Here is a 22,268-nt window from a genome sequence, read left to right on the forward strand (position 1 = left end):
CCAACCCACTTCCAAAAGGAAAAGCCCAAGCTGGGTCTGGATTTTGCCATGATGTGATATCCTGGGGATGATTAAGAGCCATTTCTGAGCCCACAGCCTTCCAGGACCTCTCCCATCCTTCATCCCTCACCTATTGCTCCATGAGAAGTAAGGAGCACATTCCCACCACAGGGCACAGCCACACAGCCCTCACCTGGGCCCTTAGCTGGGATCATATTCCCTGCACTAATCACCCAAATCACTCCCACCCTCTCCAACAGAAGGAAAAGGACCTCAGGGATTCACACACCTGGAGGGACGTTACAGCCTCCACTGAGGAGGGACCAGCACCTGCCCAGCAAGAGATGGTTTTGCAAGAGGAGAAGATTTTCTTCACAAATGCTACTTGCAAGATCTCTAGGTGTGACCTGCAGCACCCAGTTATTGATGATTTTTAAGGGATTTTGTAAATTGCAGCAATGCTGCTGACAGGAGCAGCAGATGCTGCGGGTGGGTTTGAGCAGGGTGGCAGGAAGCATCACAGATGGCTCCAGTCCCAACAACCAGGCAGTGCAAAAGAAGCCTGATGGACACAGAGGATGGATTAAAAACCTATTACAAGTTTCATTATTAACCCTGTGAGAATTATGAGTCTTTGCTGTAGCTGGACAAAAGGGGAAGAAGAGATTGCTCTGAAATTTCCCAGCTGGAACAAACCCCAAAATGTCAACGTTCCCAAGGAAAATTTGGGGGGAAAAAAAATAAAAAATAAAAATAATAAAAAAAAGTCATTCTGCTTTGGCCAAAACATTGTATTTCTGCAAAATCACTTTGTTTCCTTTGTGACTTTTCCAAGCCTGGTCACAGAGTGCAACGTGAAACAAATGATTTCCAAACAGGAGTAACTTGAAAGCGAAAAAATGTAAATATTTTCCCTGCAGGAGGGAAAAGGGCTGCTCCAACATTGTCAAGATCTTCCCTCGCCCCTTCTCCCCCTGCCCGGCGTGTTTTGCTTTAGGTTTCTTGTGAGGAACCAACAGCTGGGGAAAGGTTTTGGATTTTTCCAATGGAAAAGAGCTGGAGAGCTGCCTTTTCTACGAGTTCCGCCAATTAGCGCCTGGCTCCCCGGCCCGGCGGCCCCTGTGAATTTTCCACTGCTGGAAATCTTTAATCTCACAACTGGATGTTTTTGCTCAATGACAAATCCAACTGGTGGGCAGGCTGGAAGCTGCTGCCACGCTCTGCTCCTCCCCCCCCCCTCCCCAGCCCTCCTGCTTTACAGGAACACCCACCCCACGCGACCTGCTTCTCCTGAAAAGCTGCTTTTCCGCCCCACGGCAGCTTGGTTGTGGCTGCCCGTGGGGTGAGGAGAAGCTGGAGAGCTGGAGGGTGGCTAAAACATTCCAGCTGATCCCCTGTCCTTCCTGCTTGCAGCTCCAAAGTGCTCCATCCCACCTGGAGCAGCTGCCCAGATGTGCCCGTGCTCCAGATGTGCAGCCCTGGCACGTCATGCAGAGGTGCCGTCAGGGCTGTGGCTCAAGCTGCAGCAGATCTGGGATAAGCTGAACTTCAGGGCAGCTTGGGCAGCTGTGACATGTCCCCAGGGCCAGCAGATGCAGGGGGGGTGGCAGCAGGGGGCTGGGAGAGGGATGAGACCCCAGCCTTGGGTTCTGAAGTTCACTGAGGTCTTTGTTTCTGCACTTGGTAACACAGGGACCACGTACCAAACACATCCCATCTTCCATCTCCAGGGGGTGTCAGGAGGATGGGTCAGACTCTTCTCAGTGACATCCAGGACAAGGAGCAATGGGCACAAACTGGTGCACAGGAGGTTTCACCTGAATATAATAAAATACTTCTTTACTCTGAGGGTAACAGAGCCCCAGGACAGGCTGCCCAGGGGGGTTGTGGAGTCTCCATCCCTGGAGACATTCCAACCCCACCTGGACATGTTCCTGTAGGATCTGCTCTAGGGGATCCTGCTCTGGCAGGGGGTTGGACTAGATGATCCCCAGAGGACCCTTCCAACCCCGACCATTCTGTGTGATTCTGTGACCAAAACCACCATTTCCCACACATGAAATATTGACAAGGGAGGCCAAAACAAGCAGGGCAACAAATAGCAAAGACATGGGGTGAAACGAGGTGGGGTTTGCTTAATTATTTCATTGCCAGCTTGTGACAAAAGTGAGGCCCAAACCTGGAAACCTGCTCCCTGCCTCCTGCCCATCCCTGGCCCCGGGACCATCACGTCTTTGTGCTCTGAGGCTTCTCCTCTCTCCTCTTCATCATCTCGTGAGGTCCAAGGGGAAAGGCTGGAGCTCCAGTGCTGTGGGATGAAAGCTGACAGTCTTGGGGGTGGATTTCTCCTCCTGGTTCCCGAGATTCCTTGGTGATCCCAGCGGTGAGCAGGGAGGGACTCAGCCCCACCGAGCCGGGGCGGGAGGAGCCGGGAATTCACATCCCGGCAGCTCAGCTGTGCCCAAACACGGATCCCACCACCCCGGGGACAAACCTCAGCTGCATCTGGCAGGGCAAAGGAATGAAAAGCAGGAAGAGAAAAGCGAGATATCTGTGGTCAGGTTGCTCCAATAAAGACGGAGAGAAGATCTCTCTGCTCGTGGCAACACCCGTCGCGAGTCGCCCGTCCTGAACCTGGAGAAACACCCTGTGCAGGGACAAGCTTTGCAAGTGAAGGGAAATTCCCCCCCCCCCAGATAATTTCCACCCCTGGGCGTTTTTGCTCTGGGCACACAGCAGCCACAGCTCATGAAGCAGGGCCAGATGCTGGGTTTTTCATCACACAGAATCTCTGAATCGTTCTGGGTAGAAAAGACCTTGAAGATGATCGAGTCCAACCATCAACCTGGCTCTACCAAGGCCACTGCTAAACCACGTCCCTCGGGACCACATCTACTCATCTTTTAAACACCTCCAAGGATGGTGATTCAACCACCTCCTGCACAGCCTGTTCAGTGGTTAGCAACCTTCCCAGTGAAGAAGTTTTTCTAATATCCAATCTAAAACCCCCCTGGAGCAACTTGAGGCCATTTCTTCTTGTCCTGCTTTTTTTTATTAGGAAGAAGAGACCACCCTCCTTTCAGGTTCTTGTGAAGAGCAATAAGGTCTCCCCTCAATGTCCCTAAAGAGTGACACAAACCCCTGGGAAGGCTCCTGGTGCCAGGAACAGCACAGGGCCAGGGTGCCCTGGGGGAAAACCCTGCTCCACCCTGTGCTGCAGCCTGGGAGCTGGGGTAGTTCTTGCCTGAGCCAGCGCACAACGTCAGTCACCCAAACCCACTGATTCTGGGGAGTTTTATGCATGGGAGAGGAAACCATTCAGTAAGAAAAACCCCGTGTCTCCAAAATTCCTGCTGACAGGCTATGGGGACATCACAGTTCCTCCCCTGCCCTTCCCCAGGCACCTGCTTCACCTGGGGACCACGCTGCAACCCACCCCAGCTCTGCTCCACCACCAGCACAAACATTTTAAGGGTAAAAGGCAGAAAACAAACCCATGCCAAGGGGTCCTGCCTGAGCAGGCTGGTTTCTGTTGCCTGCAGAAAACCAGTCCCAGGGGAAGGAGGAGTTCCCTTCACTGGGAAGGGCAAGAAGAGCCCAGGACCAGGGCAGGGCTTTTCTTGGTATTTTTATTTAGGTGGCAGAGAAATCTGATGGCAACAGAAAGGAGCTGGAAAAACAAACAGGTGTGTCTGGCAGCAAAGGGGCCGTAGCTATAGCAATGGGACAGGCCCTATTGACAAAAGGCTGCACAAAGGACCTTCTTTGGAGATTAAAAGCAGTTTATGAGCTGGCAGGGCTCCCTGGGAAGGCACCAGGGCTGCCACCACGGCCCTGGGAGGCTGAAAAAGCAGGATGGGGGCAGGGGCGAAGTGCAGTGGCACAAACCTGCCACCTCCAGCATCCCCTGGGGCCAGAGCTGGGGTCTCTTGGTGGTCCAGGGAAAGGAGCTGATCACACATGGGGCTGCTCTGTCCCTCCCACCAGCACGTCAGGGTCCCAGCTCTACAGCAGGCACCCCAGAGGGATGGTTTATTTTGGGGATCCCCCCAGCTCTGCTTGCCAGGTGTCAGCTGCTGCTCTTCCAGTGTCACCATTTGTGTGACAGCATCCCCAGAAAACCTCTTCTTGCCTTTGTCCCCTGCAGAAGGAGGAGGCTCTGGCTCAGCAAAAACCTCCTGGGACATCTGACACAGCCAAAGGAAGGATGTCTGAGCCAGGAGTTCAGTTGTGCCACCAGAAGAGAAGACCAGAGGGCCAAGCTGCACCACTGCAAGGGCAGAGCAAGGCTGGGGGAGCCAGCGGTTTGGGATGGGCTGGGTGGTGGGACGCAAAAAACAGCCTTTGCCCAGATGGATTCACACTTGGGTCAAGTGTTGCCTCAGCTGAGAGCTCCTGAATATGGAACCGAACCTCTCAGAAGCTGAGTCTGGGCTGCAGTTTTCTGTTTTGACTCAGCAGCAGAGTAGCTTGTCATGAAAGCCGTGGATCAGCCCCGGCAACGCCGTGACTGACCCAGACGCTCGATGCCACATGAACACGCCTGCAGCTCGTGGCAGCCTGGGGAGAGAGGATCCCAGCCCTGTTTTCTATTTCAGATCTAGTGTGTAGGAGCCTGAGGGATATTTGAAAGAACAAGGAAGTACTGATGCTTCTCCCTTCGGGATCCGGCAGCCGGAGGGCTGCCCAGAGCACGGCAGCTCTCGACACCAGGAGATGCTACGAGGGCAACCACAGGAACGTTGCAGGTCCCTGAAACAGGAGACCACAGGCAGCTTTGTGGGTGCAGCAGGGATCTGCCATCTTCCCCCAGGAGGCTCCCAACAGCCTTGTGCAAAGGGCAGTGTAAAAAAACCAGAAGCCAGCAGTTGGGTTCAGAAGGTCACCTGCAGCTGACGCCTGTGACAGCGAAGCGGTCGCGGCTCTCTGGTCACCGCCAGCTCAGGCTGGGTGGAAGGCTTTCTTGCTCAGCCAGGTGAGGCTCTGCAGCTCCCCAGAATCCTCAGAGGAGAAGTCAGAAAAGGAAAAAAAAAAAAGCCAAAGGCTGCCTTGGGCAGGTGATGGGCCACAGGCACTGGCTGACAGCCCACGGTGGCATCGGGGCTGTGTCCGTAGAATGGTTTTAGCTGGAAAAGACCTTGAAGATCACCCAGTTCAACACTGTCACCTCCACCGCCCCATGTCCCTCAGCACCACATCTCCAGGGCTTGGAAACCCCTCCAGGGATGGGGACTCCACCCTGGGCAGCCTGGGCCAGGGCCTGACAGCCCTTTCCATGAAGAAATTGTTCCTAATATCCAATCTCAGCCTTCCCTGGTGCAACTTGAGCCCCTTTCCTCTGGTTCTATCACTTGTTCCTTGCAAGAGGAGCCCAACCCCCCTGGCTCCAACCTCCCCTCAGGCAGCTGCAGAGCCAGCAGGTCTCCCCTCACCTCCTGGTCTCCAGGCTGGACCCCCCCAGCTCCCTCAGCCCCTCCTGGTGCCCTCGTTGTCCCTCAGGGCAGCAAAGGGCCGCTGGGTCACCCTGTGCCGGGAGCCACGTCCCGAGGCAGGACGGACCCGGCCACAATCCCAGGCAGGGCCAGCGCTGCCTCTCGGGGCGCAGCCCCCAGGGCTGAGGCCAGGACCGAGGGGCTGCTCCCGGGGACAACCTCCCGCGGGGAAACCCCAGCTCCTCGGGCTCGGGAGCCCCGGGAACAAACCCGGCGCTGCGGCGGGCAGAGCAGCGGCACAGACGGGGGGCTTTTCGCAGCTCGGAGGAGCAGCAGCGCTGCTTTGGAGCCTCCTACACCCGCACAGGAGCCCCGGGGGGGGCTGTGGGGAGCGGGCAGAGCCCCCGTCCCGCAGCCGGGGCCGCCGGCAGCAGCTCCGGGGGCGACAGCCCCGTCTGGAGCGGCTGGCAGAGCAGCGGGAACACCCGCTTCCCGGGACACGCTGTTCCCAGCCGGCGAGGGCTGTGCCCGAGGATACGAGCTGGGAAGTCAACGCGTGGGGTTTGGGGCTTTTTTTTTTTTTGGTCTTTTTTTTTTTTTTTCTTCACTATTTTTTGCAGCAGAAAGCCCCTCAGCAGCCCCTGGCCCGGCGGCTCCCGCCCCGCCGCTGGGAAGTGGGGAAGGGAAATGCCTGGGGGGGAAAAAAAAGCCTCCAGGAAGCCGAGGGATCTTTCTTGTGCCCCTCTGGTTGGGGTTGGAAGAGGCCCCGTGGAGCAGGGCGGCATCTTTAATTCTTACAGGGCCTGGCAAGCACAGGGAACAGCACTGAGACCTCCTGGACATCAGTCCCTGCTCCTCACCCACGGGTTCTCCCCCCACTCTGTGGAAAGTCAGCTCAAGCAAAGCTCTCACCTCCCCGGTTTTAAGCCCAAGTCTCTGCTCGTTATTAGTGCCAAATTCAGGAGGGGTTTGCTTTACTTTGGGAGAGCCTCTGAGTCTGTGGGAAATCAAGCACCTCCAGGTCCTGCCTTCACAGATTTGCCTCCCTCGACCCAGTGCTGGGGAAGGCAGCAAAGCTGAGACCCCTGCAGAAAAAAATGAGGTGCCAAAAGATCAAAGGCATCACCCAACGGTGCCATTGGAGACTGGTGAACCAACAGAGGAAGATTCTTTTCAGCAGGGCAAAGCGAGAAGGACAATTCTTGACAGCAAAGTGCTGTTTAAAATCCAGCGGCGCAGCCACAACTGACCCCACGGAGGCTGAAGGGCCCTTTTCTCTTCCAGTTCTAACACTCACTGGATGAAGGAGCAAAAACATTTCAACAAATGGAGAAATACAATTGGTGGGGAGAAAGGAAAAAAAAAAACACCAAACAACAAAAGAACAGCCCAAGCTGCTGCTCCGAGGAACATAAACCCTGAGGTGTGAGGTGGGGGTTTCTGTGAAGCCACTGAAGGTTTTGATGAATGGTTTTGCTGTGGGTGGGTTATGAAAAGGAGATGGGTAAGAAATGCAGACACGAGTTATTCACCAAGCGAGATGAGGAGACTAAAGGTCTCCTGACTCAACAATTCATCCTTTTATTTTGTGCCTTGAGAGATTTGGCTGGATGTGAGAGAAAGCTGAACAGTTGGTGAACTTCCCGTCACCAGTGAGGTCTGTTTAGGCTCCAAGGCAACACCACCAATTTAAAGTCTTCCTTTAAGCCCTTTACTAGATGTGCTGAAGGTTACACCTTAATTCCAGGATAAGCACAGTGATGAACTGAAGCCCTAATAAATGTCTGTCTATGGATGTCCTATCATAGCAGTTGTACCACAGGACACAACTTGTTGGAGAGGGAAAAATCTATAGAATCATGGGGTGGTTTGGGTTAGAAAAGACCTCAAAGCTCATCTAGTTCCAAACCCCTGCATGGGCAGGGACACCTCCCACCAGCCCAGGCTGCTCCAAGCCCCATCCAACCTGCCCTTCAACACTGCCAGGGGTGGGGCAGCCACAGCTTCCCTGGGCAGCCTGGGCCAGGATCTCACCACCTTCACAGGGAAGAATTTTACATGTGAAACAGGCACAGAGTATTAAGAAGGTGTGATGTTGAGCACCAACCTCATCAACACCTCCTGGAGGAGAGCAGACCCCACCTGAAAGCAGCATAGGGCATCAGAAAGCCTGAGTCCCAGTTGGAGCAAGCACTTTTGCCAACACTGGTGCTAGGAGATGCTAACAAAAGTGTTTTGGAAATAAGCCTGTGAGAGAAGGTACCAGTGACAAATATTTAAGATGCTTTAATTTGCTCTTTCTTTAGTTTTCGTGAAGTTGACTTTTTCCATGCAAGCGTAAATATTTCTTATTTGCACTGCAAATGTTTAAAAACAAAAAATGCAGCAAGATTTATGGAGTCAGGCAGTAAAGTGAGGAATGGAGGCAAGAAACCAGCTTAAAAAAAAAAAAAATAATCATTAAAGTTGTCAGAAAAGCATTAGCAGGAGAAACTCCCCAGCAAACTGCCTAACACTGGAGTGGGAAGATCCTGTCTCCAAGACCATCCAGTTATCCCTTCTCCACATTTTTTTTCCAGTGTTCTCTAAATCCAAACATGCTTCTCAGCCCTTGAGTATAAAAAGAATGAATCCAGTGCTGGGTACCAGCTCTTTATGATTTGTGCTTTCTTAGTTAAAACTCCAGAGATTACTGCAGAACAGGCCTGATTAAATCAGTCCTGACCGTCATGGAAAGAATGAGCTTTAATCTTACTTCCTTCACCTCTTACTTAATTCCTTCCCTATTCACACTGGGTTTCTCTCTTGTTCACTTGAACTGGAATTGACTTCTTTGCTTTTAATTCAGAGGTGGGCCAGGTTTTTTGTTTCCTCCTAAAAAACCCAGCAGGGTTCCTGTTGTTCCAGGCCATTTTGCCCATGTACAATCCTTGTTCCAGTTATTATCCAGCCTCACCTCCTAAAGTCTAACTGGCCAAGTGCTGAAGAACATCCTCTTTACATTAATTGACCCGTGTTGCCACATTTTAGTAGCTTTACCTAAGGAGCAGGTCATGCTTTTTATAGGTTGTGGTTGTTTGTCCCATGAGAACAAGGGTCTGATGCTTGTGCTGGTGGCTTCCCCAGCAGATACCTGGCATCACTCACTCCTGAGCAAACAGGGCACCACAGTCATGGTTGCAAGAAGCAACATTCATCCTTAGAAAGGGAAAAAGTACAGAATCAGATGATTTGGCCTTGTTCTGCTCCAACATACCCAGGTTTTGAGAGCAGGGTACCTTCCTGGATTTGCTGATGGTCACTACAGGGTATGAAAGGGCAGGTCTTGCCCTGACGTTTGCAAAGACCAATTGTACAAAATTCACAAGACCCACTGGAAATGTTACATGTGAAAACACAGGGCAGTGGGGCCAGTTCTGCTCTAAACACAGTGTAGTCTTCTCCTAAAAGTAGGTTTAAGAAAGAAATCACCTACTTAGAATTTAGCTTACAGCCTAAGGTCGATCTGCTGGAAGAAAAACTAGTCTTGATTCAATTCATCTGAAGACCAGAAGCTCCCAAACCTTGTGGTTGTGACCTCTGTTACTTTCCAGAGTTTAGAACCACACTCAATTTAACAGCAGATTAAAGGGGGTTTGTTAGATTTCTGACTTTGCCCACAGCAGCTGAAACCTCAAACCTGGTTGTCTCAGGGAATGGTCCTCACCATCCCACAGCTTCACCATTCACACTGGCCATGTGTAGTTAATAAAACCACCCACCAAGCCCATTCTCTGAGCCTGTGGAACCAGTGGAAACAACTTAACAGATCTGGGTAAATACAGAAGGATGTTGAGCTCCTCACACTCCCCTGAACAACCCTTTCCTTGAGCCAAAACCATGGTAAATAAGATTTTAACCTGGGCAGGTACAAGCACCTTTGCTGATAAACACCACTGGTTAGAATCAAGAGATGCTCAGACCAATCTCACCTTTACATGAGACACCATCTGGAGCCTCAGCTGTGCATTTCAGGTCTGAAAGTAAATAAGGACAGGTACTGAGACCAATGGGTATCCACGGGCAAACTTCATTTTTTAGGATAAGGCCACTGGAATGTAAACAGCAGGGCTGGAATTCAAGAGGTGACTCCAGCAGTCAGGATCCTGCATAGTTCAGTACAGGATCAGACACACACTCACAGCAGGACAAAAAGCAGGTTTGCTGACAGGCACTGAAAATGAAGATTTGTAAGAAAATCCCTGATCTCAGTGCAAATTCAAGCATTTAACCTTCAGTGAGGAGAGGAGCAAAGCAAACAAGAAACAGACACTGGGTTGTACTTTTTGGTTTTTATAGAATTTTTACAATATATTTCTTTTCATTTGCATATTTTTACCCACATCTGTAGCTTTCTTTTTTTTTTTTTTACATGTTGAACTGAACTGGAATAAATCTAAAGGTCTATTTTAAACAACTGATAAAAATTGCAAAGTAGTAAACCCGTAAGAAAAGAAATTATAAAACTCTCTTTTTTAAGTGTTTAATGAAAGCAAGTCAAATGTATCATTAGGAACAATCTGGTTTGTTTTCAACATATCATAGGTGATTCAGGCAGGACAACTTTTGTTTTTGTGTGTTTGTATTAGGCACATTTTTTTTCAGCATACCTGTTTTCCAGACAGTTTTATACTATTTAATAGTATCATCCACATACACTTGGAAATGCTGCAGGATTTTCAAAATGTGATTGATCATGAATATTCATTGTTGGTGTTCTCTTTCTTTTAAAACTATCAGAAGGAAAAAAAAAATAATAATAATCAGTGTTTCTTGTCTCTTAAAAGATCTGCAATGAGCAATTGAGTTGTAAGGCAGCAACAGATTCAGTGTCAACTCAGGTCACAGTCCTTCAGTTCCATCTAGTGGGTAGAAATTATATTTTGTGGACACTGCTCCTAGACAGTCCCCTCAGGGCAAGATGACTGACACGTGGCCAGTTACTGCTGGTAGAGTAAGTTAAGTGGTACAGCCAGTAAGGAACACTGGCCACTCCTGTGTCATCCTTGCAGCCTCATGTCTTCGTGCAGAAAGGAAAAGATCCGATGGAAAACGATGTGGATTTGGTAGAGCCATGAGAGGTTCTGTGAATGGCTTATTTACAGTCTTCATCCCTGATGTGAAAAAAGGAAAAAAAAACAACTTCTCTGACTAAGCCAGGCAGCCCTCAGCATGCCATGTGTGTGCCCACTGCACATCTGTGACTCCTCAGGCAGGGCCTGGCAGGGAGGCAGTGAAGAGAAAGTCCTGCTGCTGGAGAAGGGCAACTGCAGAATGCTCACCTGTCCCACCAATGCCACTCTCTCAAGGAGGCTTAAGAATGTCTCCGTTTGGTGGAGCCAGCTCCCTGCTCTCGGGCTCTGTTCCTGCTGTTGGAAAGTGGGAAACAGTTGGTTTCTCAGGGATCTCTCCAACACCCCTGCAGTGAGACTGCAAACTCAAAGATGTTACTGGGAACAAAATGATCCGTGCGTTGAAGACGCACCACGAGGCTGATAAATCCCTTCCCATCTGGATCCCACTCTGGAAGGAAGGAGGACTTCAGCTTCCAACTACAGTATGCTCCAGCAGAGGTTTCAGAGCAGTATCTCTCTGGCTCCTTTCAGTCTTCAAGAAACAGTATGTTTTTTTTCCTGAATTCTGGCATTCTCACTTGCTAAGAGGGCAACTCTATTCCCGAACACAACAGCTTCAGTGTGCTGCTTCTTGGTCTCCAGACTGAAGTCCTTCAGGCAGAACAACCACAATCTGATTCAACCTCACCCCCTGAAGAAGCATTCACTTTACACTCACCTGGCTGAACAGAAAGAAGTCAAAACATCTTTACCCACAGCCCTAGAGGCCACCTGAAAAAAGGGGACGTATTACTGCACACTTCTCTCCCAGAGGGAGATTGGCCCACCCTTAAAATTCCAGCCCCAGCTGATAAGATCGTCAGTGTAGAGGTCACCCCCCCTAAGTGGTGCTCCTGTGTAGGCTGCACATTGCTACTTAGGCACCACTCACCATTAACCAAGTAAGGTAAATAATCCTGTTCCCTTCTGAAAGAGCCACTCCTGAAGCTTTTGGTTGTGGTTTTTTCCTCTTCCGATATCGAGGTGAGGAAAGAAGGAAATAATTGGCATAAAAAGTTCTCTGAATTAATACTCGACCAGACCAGCTCTATATACTGTACAACAGACCACAAAATACACCCCCAAATCCTTCTATGTTCTTTTTAACTCTTTGGAAAGGGAATAACCAGTGTAGTTGAGCAGGAAGAAAGCCAATTTATTTTAGCATAGAAGGTCTGAAATTCTTTCCACGTTCACTAAGAGTAATGCAGTTATTGCTCGGTAAGATAAGACTGGACTGATCATTAACCCCCACCCTGAGTGCTGGGAGTCCAGGTTCCCAACATTGCCAAGAAGGACCTCCTAAGCCACTAGTATCAAAATAATTAAAAGAAATAAAGCCTCATGAATAATTTCTTGTAATGATGTGATCTTCAAGAAACGTGTAAGTTCCTCAGTTCTTCGTATCACCACTGCTGTGTGAATGGAGGCCAGCCTTTGATCTCTGGACTAGAATATTTAGAATAACACACTGGAGATAAATTAAGGTAAGAACAGATGATCCAGTTGATGGAATCAAAGAACAGGAGAAACATTAACCTCTTGCACGAGGATGCTCTGAAACCAGAATCCTTTAACTACTACGTGATACATACAGAATTTGTTTTTCAACCTGTACTTTAGTAAGAAGAATTCAAGTTCTTTTCCTTGGGTAGTAGCCTTCAAAGCAAAAGCAATCATGACAGGATTCAAATGTGGACCATTCCTGCACCAGCCCACCAGGTTCTGGTTTGCCTGTTCCACTTCAGTGATCTATCCCAGGTGCTGCTGATGGGACCATTCCGAGTTTCCAGCGATCACTTTCAAAGCTGTCACGTTCCACCCATCAAATTTCCTTGGGAGCAGAGGATACCAAAAGCAGGGGCCTTCCATTCTCATACCTCATCTACCTTCTTTCCTTTACTTCCTCTGGATAAAAAAAAAAACACCCTATTGTTCTGTTTAGTCTAACATGCTACAATATGTGCATACATAACTGTAGGCGAGGCGTGAGTTACTTCAAGATGTGCTTTGTCATCGAAGTGAGCTTTAACTTGTACAAATTCTACATCAAGGTGGAAGGAAGGAAGGAAGGAAGGCTGCAGAGAGCTCATACACTGAAGCTGAAGGAACTTTTCCTGAACGGAGTTAAGATGTTTGCTCCAAGGTCCTTATGGACAAACTACTCTATTCCATGCACTCCGGCCTGAGCCAGTATTAAACATTCCAGAAACTTGTTGATTTGTTTGGATAGTTAATGGCAAGGCTGATAGCAGCAATGTTTTTCAGGGCCTGGAAGAGAGAAGGAAACACAAAGTCATCTCAAAGACTCTTCCTAATCCAAAAGAAAATTTTGTATGAAATGAAACAGAAATAGATAAATAACCACCCTGTTTCTACCAGGTCATCTCCTGGGAATACAGGAATTGTCATGCATCTAGGCAGCTTCAGCAAGGCAATTGCATTTCCAGTAGCTGAAAGATCAGCTCCCTCCCCCCGTTTCCATGTTTTGGCAGTTGGGTCAAACAGATACACCAAGGTACACCCAACAGCCAGGCTGTGGCACATCATCTGACTGCAAAGGAGAACACACTTGAGCGTAGCTCCTTCACAGCTTTCAGGGCCCGTCACGGTACTGCAAAGCCCAGCTACGTTCATATCTCTCTTATAAAACTCCACTGGGCAATCAGAAATTCTGGATTATCTTGGGCTGCCAGAAAAACACCACAAAGCCACACACCCCTGGGGCTGTGCAGCCCCCCTACCTGTGCTGTGCAGCGATGAAGATGATCTTCGGTATTTAAGGCAAGCAAATACTCCTGCAGAGATCCAAGCTCCTGCAGCCAGAAAACATGCCATGAACACCAAGGTTTCTAACCAAAGATACCATCTTACTAATTAACATGAAAATGCTGATCATTATAGCAGTCCCCAAGGGAGAAAAGTACCAGAACTACACACAAGTCACAGTTTGTGACCACACAAATCAATTAATGACAGACTGCTCACACGTAATGTTCAAAATCAACTGAAGGAGAACCACATTCAAATACCTTTAAATTAATGATCAAATCAGCATTCCTCTTAGAATAAAGAGTGGATTGAGGGCCTAAATCCTTAACTGCACAAGGAGGAGTCATGACTATTTACTTAAGGTCCCATGATGGATCAGACAACAGTCTGTCCCTCTGTCAGAACCTGCTACCAGACTCCGCCAGGGAACGTTGTTGATGTTTCTGAAGCATTTCATGTTTCTAAAGCTCTGATGAACTTTGCCAAGATAAAGGAAAACTGCACTAGGTTTAACATTTGAACTGTCTATCATTCCCAGCTCTGGGGAGAGATACCAGTAGAGGAACTGCTTACAGTGACTCTGTTTTCTGTAACAAAGAAGAGTTCTGCGAGTGCACGATGAAGAGGAAGGAGGATCCCAGGCTTGGCCATGTCGTGACACAAGTTGTTTTCCATATGGGTGAAGAGCTGCCAAAGTGGCTTCAACAAGGTGAGGTCACAGTCCCTGGAAAAAAAATAATAGTGAAATAGTGAGTAACCATGATCTTCCATCTCTTTCTGGGGGAAAAAACAAAGAAATAACCCCCAAAAATCTGAGAGAAGAAAACCACCCAGGTCTGACAGTCAGATGTGTCAATGAAGGAAGGAACACACTGATTCCTTCTGAATCAGTGAAGTGAAGAAAACCTCAAATCCATGAATCTCTTATCTACATGGCTTCTCTAAAACTGAGTGGCCTCCTGAAATGAAGACTTAAAAAAGACTCCAACATATACATCTCTTTGCTAAATGTTGTAGCTCCCCTGCTGGAAATCACCCCGTACCCAAGCACAGCACTGGGCAGGCACAGCCCTTGTTTAGGACAGACAGACAAAAACTGATACCTGTTTTTACAAACAATTCCAACCCTGCCTCCTTCCCATTCCTGAGCTCAAGCTAGCTCATCCAAATGTCACTTATCATACAGACAGGATGACAAATAGCATTCCACAGGAGGAGAAAAGAGAGGAAATCCAATTTCAGAATCTATCATCAGATTAGCACTAGAAAAATATTCAATATTATAAGAACAAAGGAGACTTGACATTTTAGCAATTAAATTTGTTGCTCACATGACAGAGCAGTCATTTTCTGATTAAAAAAACCCAAACAACTAAGGGAACTAGAAAAGATAATAAATCAGTGCTTACAATCAATACCAAAATCAGCTTTTAAGACCTGGATGTAGATTGGGGTAACTAAAATGTACAGTGAGTCAAGCAATGGTTCTGGGTAATTGCCCGTTTTTATTACTATATTCAAAGCTACTTTTTGACTTCTGTTTCTCAAAGCAAGCTAGCAGGATCCTGTTTTGTCTTGATTTTGCTGGTTCTGAATTGAAAGGACACAATGGAGATAAAGGCCAGCATTCCAGCACCCTTGTCTTTGTTTCCAGCATTTCTACCGAGCTGATGTGACAACACAGATTTGCAAGACACTATCAAAGCTCAATATTTTTCAGAATGTGTATTTTCCTGAGAAATACTCCATAATATTGCAAACTTCTGCATTAGCACCACTATCCCTCTGAACCTCAATTACAGGTGCAACTAAAAATACTCATTTAAGTTATTTATTGCCATTTCACCAGTTTATTATCCCATCCTCAGCTTAATTTTGAAGTAGGACTATTACAAAGAGAATAAACTGCTAGAAAATTAACTTAAATCTATTTTTGTCCTGTTTAGGGGCTTTTTTTTTTCTTTACAACACCACCTGAATTCAATGGACCTTTTTTAAAAGCCAAGAGAGAAGAGAGTGTTTAAAAAACCCCCTTCTAATAAGCTTCTGCCATCAAGGCACGATGAAATGCATCTGAAAGGCAAGTTAAGAATACCTACATCAAATCATGGTTTTCTGGCTTCAAAGTATTACCAGCTGAGTCCCTTTTTTTCCTCCTGCCCTTTGCTTTTTAGTGCCCAGCCCAGAACAGCACCCTTACCCCTGCTGGCTGCACTGCACTATCTTCAGGAGCAGGTGAATCGCCTTCAGCCGCTGGTGACCTGTCTGGCGACAGGCCACTCCCACCTGCCATTCCCAGATTTTGGCCAGCGGGAGGTGAGGAACCACCCTTTCCTCAGACAGCATCTGCTTTAGAATTTCAAAGCCTGGAAAAAAAAGAATTCAACAATTGTTCCTTTCGTAGGGACCGATTCCGTTCAGACGTTTTTCTCCAGCTATCGCTCTGACAAGTAAGAAACATCAACCAAGAATGCAACAATAAATACTCTGAGAGAATTCTAGGCTACATCCTGACATCACAAGCCTTTCCTGGGGCAAAAAAACTGAAGAAAGAATCCTAGCTGAAGTAAAAGTTTTGCCCAGATAAGACAAATAAAGCACAGGTCCCCACTATGATTTGGTAAGTGTCGAGTTTTGCTGATTGCAATTCATGCACCAGCTTCAATTTCTTGAAAAACATTTAAGCTCTAAAATAAACTTTTTATGCTCTATCTAGAAATCAGATCCAGAAGCAGCCTATTCTGATGGGTAATTACTTTTTAAAAGCACAATTACAATTATTTCTGTTTCCAATTATGTCACCTTGGAGTGTTGACTAAACCCCGTCTGCAATTACTGCCACATAATGAGATTTCAAATGCAAATAACCATGATAATTGTTATCTCCAAACCTCTGTGAAGATCTGGTATTTCTAGCAAAAAGTCACAGCAAATAAGAGACATCAGTCAAGTTTCAACTTGAACAAAACTAATCACATTCTTTCCAAACCATTGGAGAAAGCAAATTCTAGGTCAAAAAAAGGGAGAACCACAAGTCTGTGAAAGCAAAATAACTCCAAGAAGTCCCTTCAGAGACATGCTGAGCAGTGCTTACCTGTCTGAAACCTTCCAAGATGACCTGCTGTCACTGTAAACTTATAACCCCACTCAGTGTTACTCATGTCAGAAGTAAATCTGTAGTAGAGTGTGTCTCCTGTGTGCAGGGGAAGGAAGAAAATCCATGTTACCACCTTCCGAGTTAGTCCTGCTAACACAATTTGTATCACAAATACAATCCAAATCTAAAGCTTGCATTAAAATTAATTAATCCTAGACATCACCATCCAGGAGAGGTGATCTTTTACTTTTTTGTAGCTATGAAATGTACAAAACAGTATGACAAACAGGAAGCTGAAGCAGAAGAAAGAGCCCAATGAGATACTTGCAAGGATAATGTCTCTTATATTTTGTCAACTACATAGAAGAGGGAGCTCAATAAACCCTATTTTGGGCACAATCAGGGATCAATTATGATTTATGAAAAAAAAGATCCTCTACACCAGCAGCCAGGTTCACAGTTCATTATGCAAAAGGTAAAAATATTGTGAAACTAAAGCTGCACTGCTCTTACAGAACATTAAATGATGGACTTCTGCTTGAGGCCACAAAAGTGTTGAACTTAACCACTTAAAAATGGGAGAACTACCAAAATGTTTAATAATTGTACAATCAGGCACTGGAACATTCAAAGAAGGTCTTGTAGCACCTGTAGTTTCACAAACACTGGTTGTTAACTGCAATGCTACACAAGACACAACCTCACCTCTTGTGCTCTGTAGTATTAAATCTGCTCACAATTGAGAATTTGCTGCTGTTCCATGAAAAAAAAAAAACACAACTAGCACCTGGGACAAACATGCTAGTTTTCGTTGGGAAGCAAAGTAGTCAAAGCTTCAAGTGGAAGAAAAATTTTGAAACCATTTGTTAGGGTTTAAAATAAATAATTTAATAGAAAATCCTAAAAGAACCCACCACCTGTTCCCCTTTTCATCCCAAAACGGAGTCACTGTTCTCTCCTGCTCCCAGGAGTCTTGAGGAAGACTCCATTTGCCATCAAATGGAAAGCCCAGAAGCTTTTAAAAGCCTGCTGAGTGAAATGAAAAGCCTTCATCCAGAGAGCCTTGGCTGGAAATGAATTTTCACAAGGTGAAACTCCAGTTTCACAGCCAAGGCTGCTCCAAAACAATGGGCCTCAAAGTTCAGCCTCTTGGCAAACCTCTGCAACTACTTGGGAGGAAAAAGGAAGACAGAAAGAAGTTCATAAACCCCCCCAAATATTTCTACAGAGCACACATTTGTTTCTAACTAACACCCTGTCATCTAAAGGGCTTTGTTAAGTCCCTAAGTCTATTTACAGCTACTGACACTACTCCAAGTCAAAACTTCCTGCAAGGCCACAGAGCTCAGTGGGTTAAAACAACTGAGCAGAAGCAGCACAGGACCATGTGGACCTGCTCACCAACATCTGCTGCTCTGAACCAAACTGTGATTAAAGATACAGACTCAGCTTGTCAGTCTTAAGAACTAGGTGGTTTTTTTTTTCAGCTGTGCTTTGTGGCAATAACTGGAGACAAGGCACTGGCACACCCAGTCAGCTCTGAGCAGCAGCAGAGCACAGAGACAGGAGATAAGCCTGTCTGGTTTGTTGTTGGTTTTTTTTCTTTAAAATGTGCTTCCTGTGGAAAGTAAGACAAGGCAGAAACAATGTAAGTGAATATCGTGCAGAACAAGGACTGTGTTGGAACAGAATCAAGATTAAAATTTGTTTCCAGTAGCTCAGTGCATGCTTTGATTGAGGTGTGGAAAAAAAAGGTCAAGTAGCAGAACAAGAGATAAGCCTACTTGTAAGAAGCAAGCGCAAGAGCAGCAGCTCAGAGCAAACAGATTGGGGCAAGAAAATGAGTTTTTTCTCCCCCCCGTATCTCAGGAACATCTGCATTTAACTGTCATCTTTCAGTAGTTTCTCTCAAGAGCCCTGGAGAGGAGCAGCTCCCTCTCTTTGCACTTTGAATCACAGCTTGTTCACCTGGAAGCTCAAAATCGTTCCATTTCTGCGGAGAGCCACTGAAGCTGTGTCGGTCCTGCTGGAAATCACTGCTGCTGGACATCAGCAACTCATCACAGCCTTCCTCTGTGTTACACTGAGAGTCAAATTTGATCGAGAGGTAGATAGCACCAGGAATGTGAACTTTATCCTGAGGAAAAAAAGGTATGATCTTTGTAAACCATAATCCCGTATGACCAAGAAGCTCTTTCACTTTTGCCGTACGAAGAAGGGAGAGACAACAAATAGTGCAGCATCTCCAGGGGATAAAAACCCTCTTCATTGTTAACTTAGTAAATGTAAAGCCTGGCCTATTGTTTGCATTAGTTGTTAAGAGTGTAAAAATTAATTGCTAGCAAATGCTTTGCTTTTTCAAAGGAGGTAATGGTTGCTGCTACTGACCTCGCTGCCATATCCTAAGGGTTTACAGACATTTAAAAATAAAAATCAGAAGACTGAGAGCTGCAGGGAAAAAAATAATCCCAAGACTGCAGTAATTGCTTACCAAGATGCATTAGAAAAAACGCTTTCAAACAATACCAAGTAAAGAAAATCAGGTGTTTGTGTCAAAACTCTAAAGTGAGGAAAGAAAGACTTGACTCCTTGCGTCTAACAGCACAAGGAAGTAACAGGCCAAGTGAAAGAGACCTTTGGATGAAAGAGTAGAAGTATTTGCTCATTAAGGTCCTGGAACCATTTAAGTGTGTGATCTGCTTCAAACACATGTGCAGGAAAACCACTGAAGTTATGCCCTTTTCACATGACTGAACCAGGGCTACATTGAAGTGCCTCACTGAACACAATTCTTTTCAGTGCAAGGCCTCAGTCATTGGGCACCTCTTCAAAAGCAAGCCTGAGCAGGTGCTGCAGGCACAGAAGCCCCAGGGGTACACACAGGGAGGATGGTGAGCCTGCTGCTCCAACCATCTTGATGTTTTTACACCAGTCTTCAAGTCATGCAAATGGTGGAACTCACCTCAAAATTAGTATTGTTGTTGTAAGGGTGTTTGGATTCCCGCATCTGGACTGCCATCCCAGGCTCCTCCATGAACTGGCAAGCTGTCAGGGCCATTGTTCCTAGCATGCTCTCATCACACCTCTGCAGCACCTTCTGCAGAATCTGGGGAGAAGCAGCACACCATGTCAACGGAATGTGCCAGCAAATCAACACTGACAACCCTGCATGCTGGTGACTGACACAGGAGCTATTTCTAGCCACGTGTTCTGGAAGAGGGAGCTGAGCTACTAGCAAGAAACTACCCACATTCACAAATGGTGTCTACAAGTGTCATCTCTGTAAGTGCAGAGGAGTTTACTCTGTTCCCTGTTTCAGGTCTTTCAGTCTTTATTGGATAAAAACAAGAGAGCTGTGAGCTACATCTCTTTCCACAAACACTAGAATCAATGCTAATCTATACAGTAATTCACAGTAAACTAAAGCTGTAAACAAGGAAGATAAACAAGTCTGTGAACATACTAAACAGACACCTTTACCTTCCACACCTACAGGCTATGATTTGAACAGAATGTGTCGTGGTTTTGCCTTCAATATTCCATGTATAAAAAGGGAAGATTAAGTATCAGTTAAGCAGCTGCAGGGTTTGAAAGCACTAAATGCAAAGCATCTAGTCTTTAAAAATACAGACAAATGCCATTTAATCTATCAGGATACACCAAATGACAATTCAGAACAACCTTAGTCTCCACTTTTTCTTATTTTTCAAAAGTGCACAAATGCTCTTCATGAGGAATCCTGCTACTCAAAGCCTTTCACAGGTCATTACAGCAACCAAATACATCTCTTCATCTGCAAGTATCTGACTCTCCTAGAAAATGTAGAACAGTTCATCTCCACACCAGCCAGAAATGGATTTAAAAAACAAGGGCAGTATGCAATATAGCTCCCTGAATACATTCTTTGCCTCCACACACTTGCAAAAAAAGGCTATGTCTTTGTATTTAATATGCCTTAAGAGATTTTTATTACATCAGTTCATCCTGACATTTTCTGAACCTATCTAAACACCCCGTGGCAACAATTCCAATGACACACCGTGTCAAGAACCAGTTCTTTTGGTTTGTTTTGGACCTGCCACTTAACCACCTTAATCTGACACTCCTTTGTTTTGTTACTGGGAGGGCCAGTGAATAAGACTTGCTGTTTAATTTCTGTAGGCAGCTTACTGTTTTAAACTATGGAGGAGGAGTGGACTTTTCCATTCCTCCTCCTCCCTCCACATCCCTAAAGGGCAAAGATCCAGAATGAAGAAAACGAGATGGTTCCTCATCCTGAAGTTACTCCATGGCTGTGTTAATTCCTGCCACTCCAGACCTCTTCCAGTTAGGTTAGTATTTTTTTTAAATGAGAGGAGGGAGTCAGGTGCCATGCTGCAGTCCTTGTGAGAGCAGACTATGGGTGGCACACCAATGCCTTCTGGTTTAGTTTTCATTCCTTCTTTGAAGATTCCCAGCACTTGATTTGCTTCCACTCCTGTGAAGCATGGAGCTGACTTTTTCATTACAAAATTCCATGATCATTCCCAGATCACTTCCACCACAGACACAGTCAGCTCATCAATGAGTAGCAGGTATCACAACATACACACGGAGATCTAACAAAAAGCAGCTTTCAAAAGGGACTGCCTGTTTTACCAGCTTCTCTCAGCTTTATTTCCCCATATAACTCCTTCAAAACTGAGAGAGCTGTCTCCACAGAGCTAGCTTTTCCATTTTCTGCTAACAAAATCAGTACATCTGACAGATTCCAACTGCTTCTTCAGAACTAATTTAAATGGTGGAGTTTCACTTTAGTTTAAAAAAGGAACAGCAAGGATTTTCGTTAGTCAGTCTCAAGGCCTGAAGGCACAGGCCTTGTTCACATCTCGACGTGAAATCCACTTACTTTTTCCCATAACTGCTTTTCCTCCAGCTGCATGAGCATGTCCAGTATGTATGTCATATGGGCTGGGCCACTAAGGTCTAGGATTTCCTCATTTATTGCCACATCATCTGGCCACTCAGCTAACAAGGACGTCAGCACATGCCTGGCGTAAAGAACAGCCGTGGCCTCGTTTACACGGTACAGATAGTCCCTCACAGCCTTTTTACTTCTGGAGTCCAGCTCCTTGTGCAAGAGGATGGAACTCTTAGTACGACGTTGCTTGGCATAACTAAGCTGCAGATCACTCTCTGTGTTGGTTATCAGCTTCTGGGCAACTGGGTTGGTTTCTTCTGTTGCTTTATCGCAGAGCGCAGGCTTGGACTGCAAGAAAAAATAAATGGAAGTTTGAAAAGAGGCTCTCAACAGTTTTACTTAGCTTATGTTTGGATATCTGCCCAGTCCACCAGACTGCAAGCTGAATTTATAAATCATACAATCATAGAATAGCTTGGGTTGGAAGGGACTCTTATTGGTCATCCAGTCTAACCCCTCAAAATAAGTTTGTCTTTCACACACTGAAAATCAGATGCATCAAAGAACAGACAAGTGTGATCTCTCACACACCTATAGGGACACAATTCCTCAAGAAGACTGTTTATAGATTTCACTGATGCACTCATGGCTGCACATATGAGCAGAAACAGCAGTTGGAATTCTAACCTGAAGCATTAGTTTCAGCTGATCTACAAAGGGAAGGCAGCAAAGTGCCACGCCACCTGTGACACAGAATGAGGCAAGTTGGGAGGGACCTTTGGAGATCACTTGGTTCAAACCTGACTTAAAGCTGAGACAACTTCAAAATGAATGGAGAATGTCCAGGGGTGGATATTTCACAGCCTCTGTATAAGCTGTTGTAAGGCCTGTTGTTTTTTTTTTTTCCCCTATAA

General features: G+C 46.4%; 1 protein-coding gene and 1 long non-coding RNA gene across 4 annotated transcripts in view; one reads left to right on the forward strand and one right to left on the reverse strand.

Annotated features, from left to right (window-relative positions):
- LOC127392175 (uncharacterized) overlaps window positions 1-22,268 on the forward strand; it is an 87,685-nt gene that overhangs the window by 12,135 nt on the left and 53,282 nt on the right. The gene's annotated exons all lie outside the window — the stretch shown is intronic.
- The window catches only part of ZZEF1 (zinc finger ZZ-type and EF-hand domain containing 1), a 59,495-nt gene continuing 46,975 nt past the window's right edge, over window positions 9,749-22,268 (reverse strand). For all 3 annotated transcript variants that reach the window (XM_051635715.1, XM_051635714.1, XM_051635713.1), the window contains exons 48-55: window positions 21,343-21,702; window positions 19,417-19,560; window positions 18,423-18,591; window positions 16,452-16,550; window positions 15,558-15,723; window positions 13,931-14,081; window positions 13,330-13,401; window positions 9,749-12,856 (exon numbers count right to left, since the gene is read on the reverse strand). In XM_051635715.1, the coding sequence (XP_051491675.1) occupies window positions 12,782-12,856; window positions 13,330-13,401; window positions 13,931-14,081; window positions 15,558-15,723; window positions 16,452-16,550; window positions 18,423-18,591; window positions 19,417-19,560; window positions 21,343-21,702 (1,236 nt within the window). In that variant the 3' untranslated portion in view covers window positions 9,749-12,781. The remainder of the gene's footprint in view (window positions 12,857-13,329; window positions 13,402-13,930; window positions 14,082-15,557; window positions 15,724-16,451; window positions 16,551-18,422; window positions 18,592-19,416; window positions 19,561-21,342; window positions 21,703-22,268) is intronic.

The sequence above is a fragment of the Apus apus genome, chromosome 18 (assembly GCF_020740795.1).
Source record: "Apus apus isolate bApuApu2 chromosome 18, bApuApu2.pri.cur, whole genome shotgun sequence".
NCBI classification, from domain to species: domain Eukaryota; kingdom Metazoa; phylum Chordata; class Aves; order Apodiformes; family Apodidae; genus Apus; species Apus apus.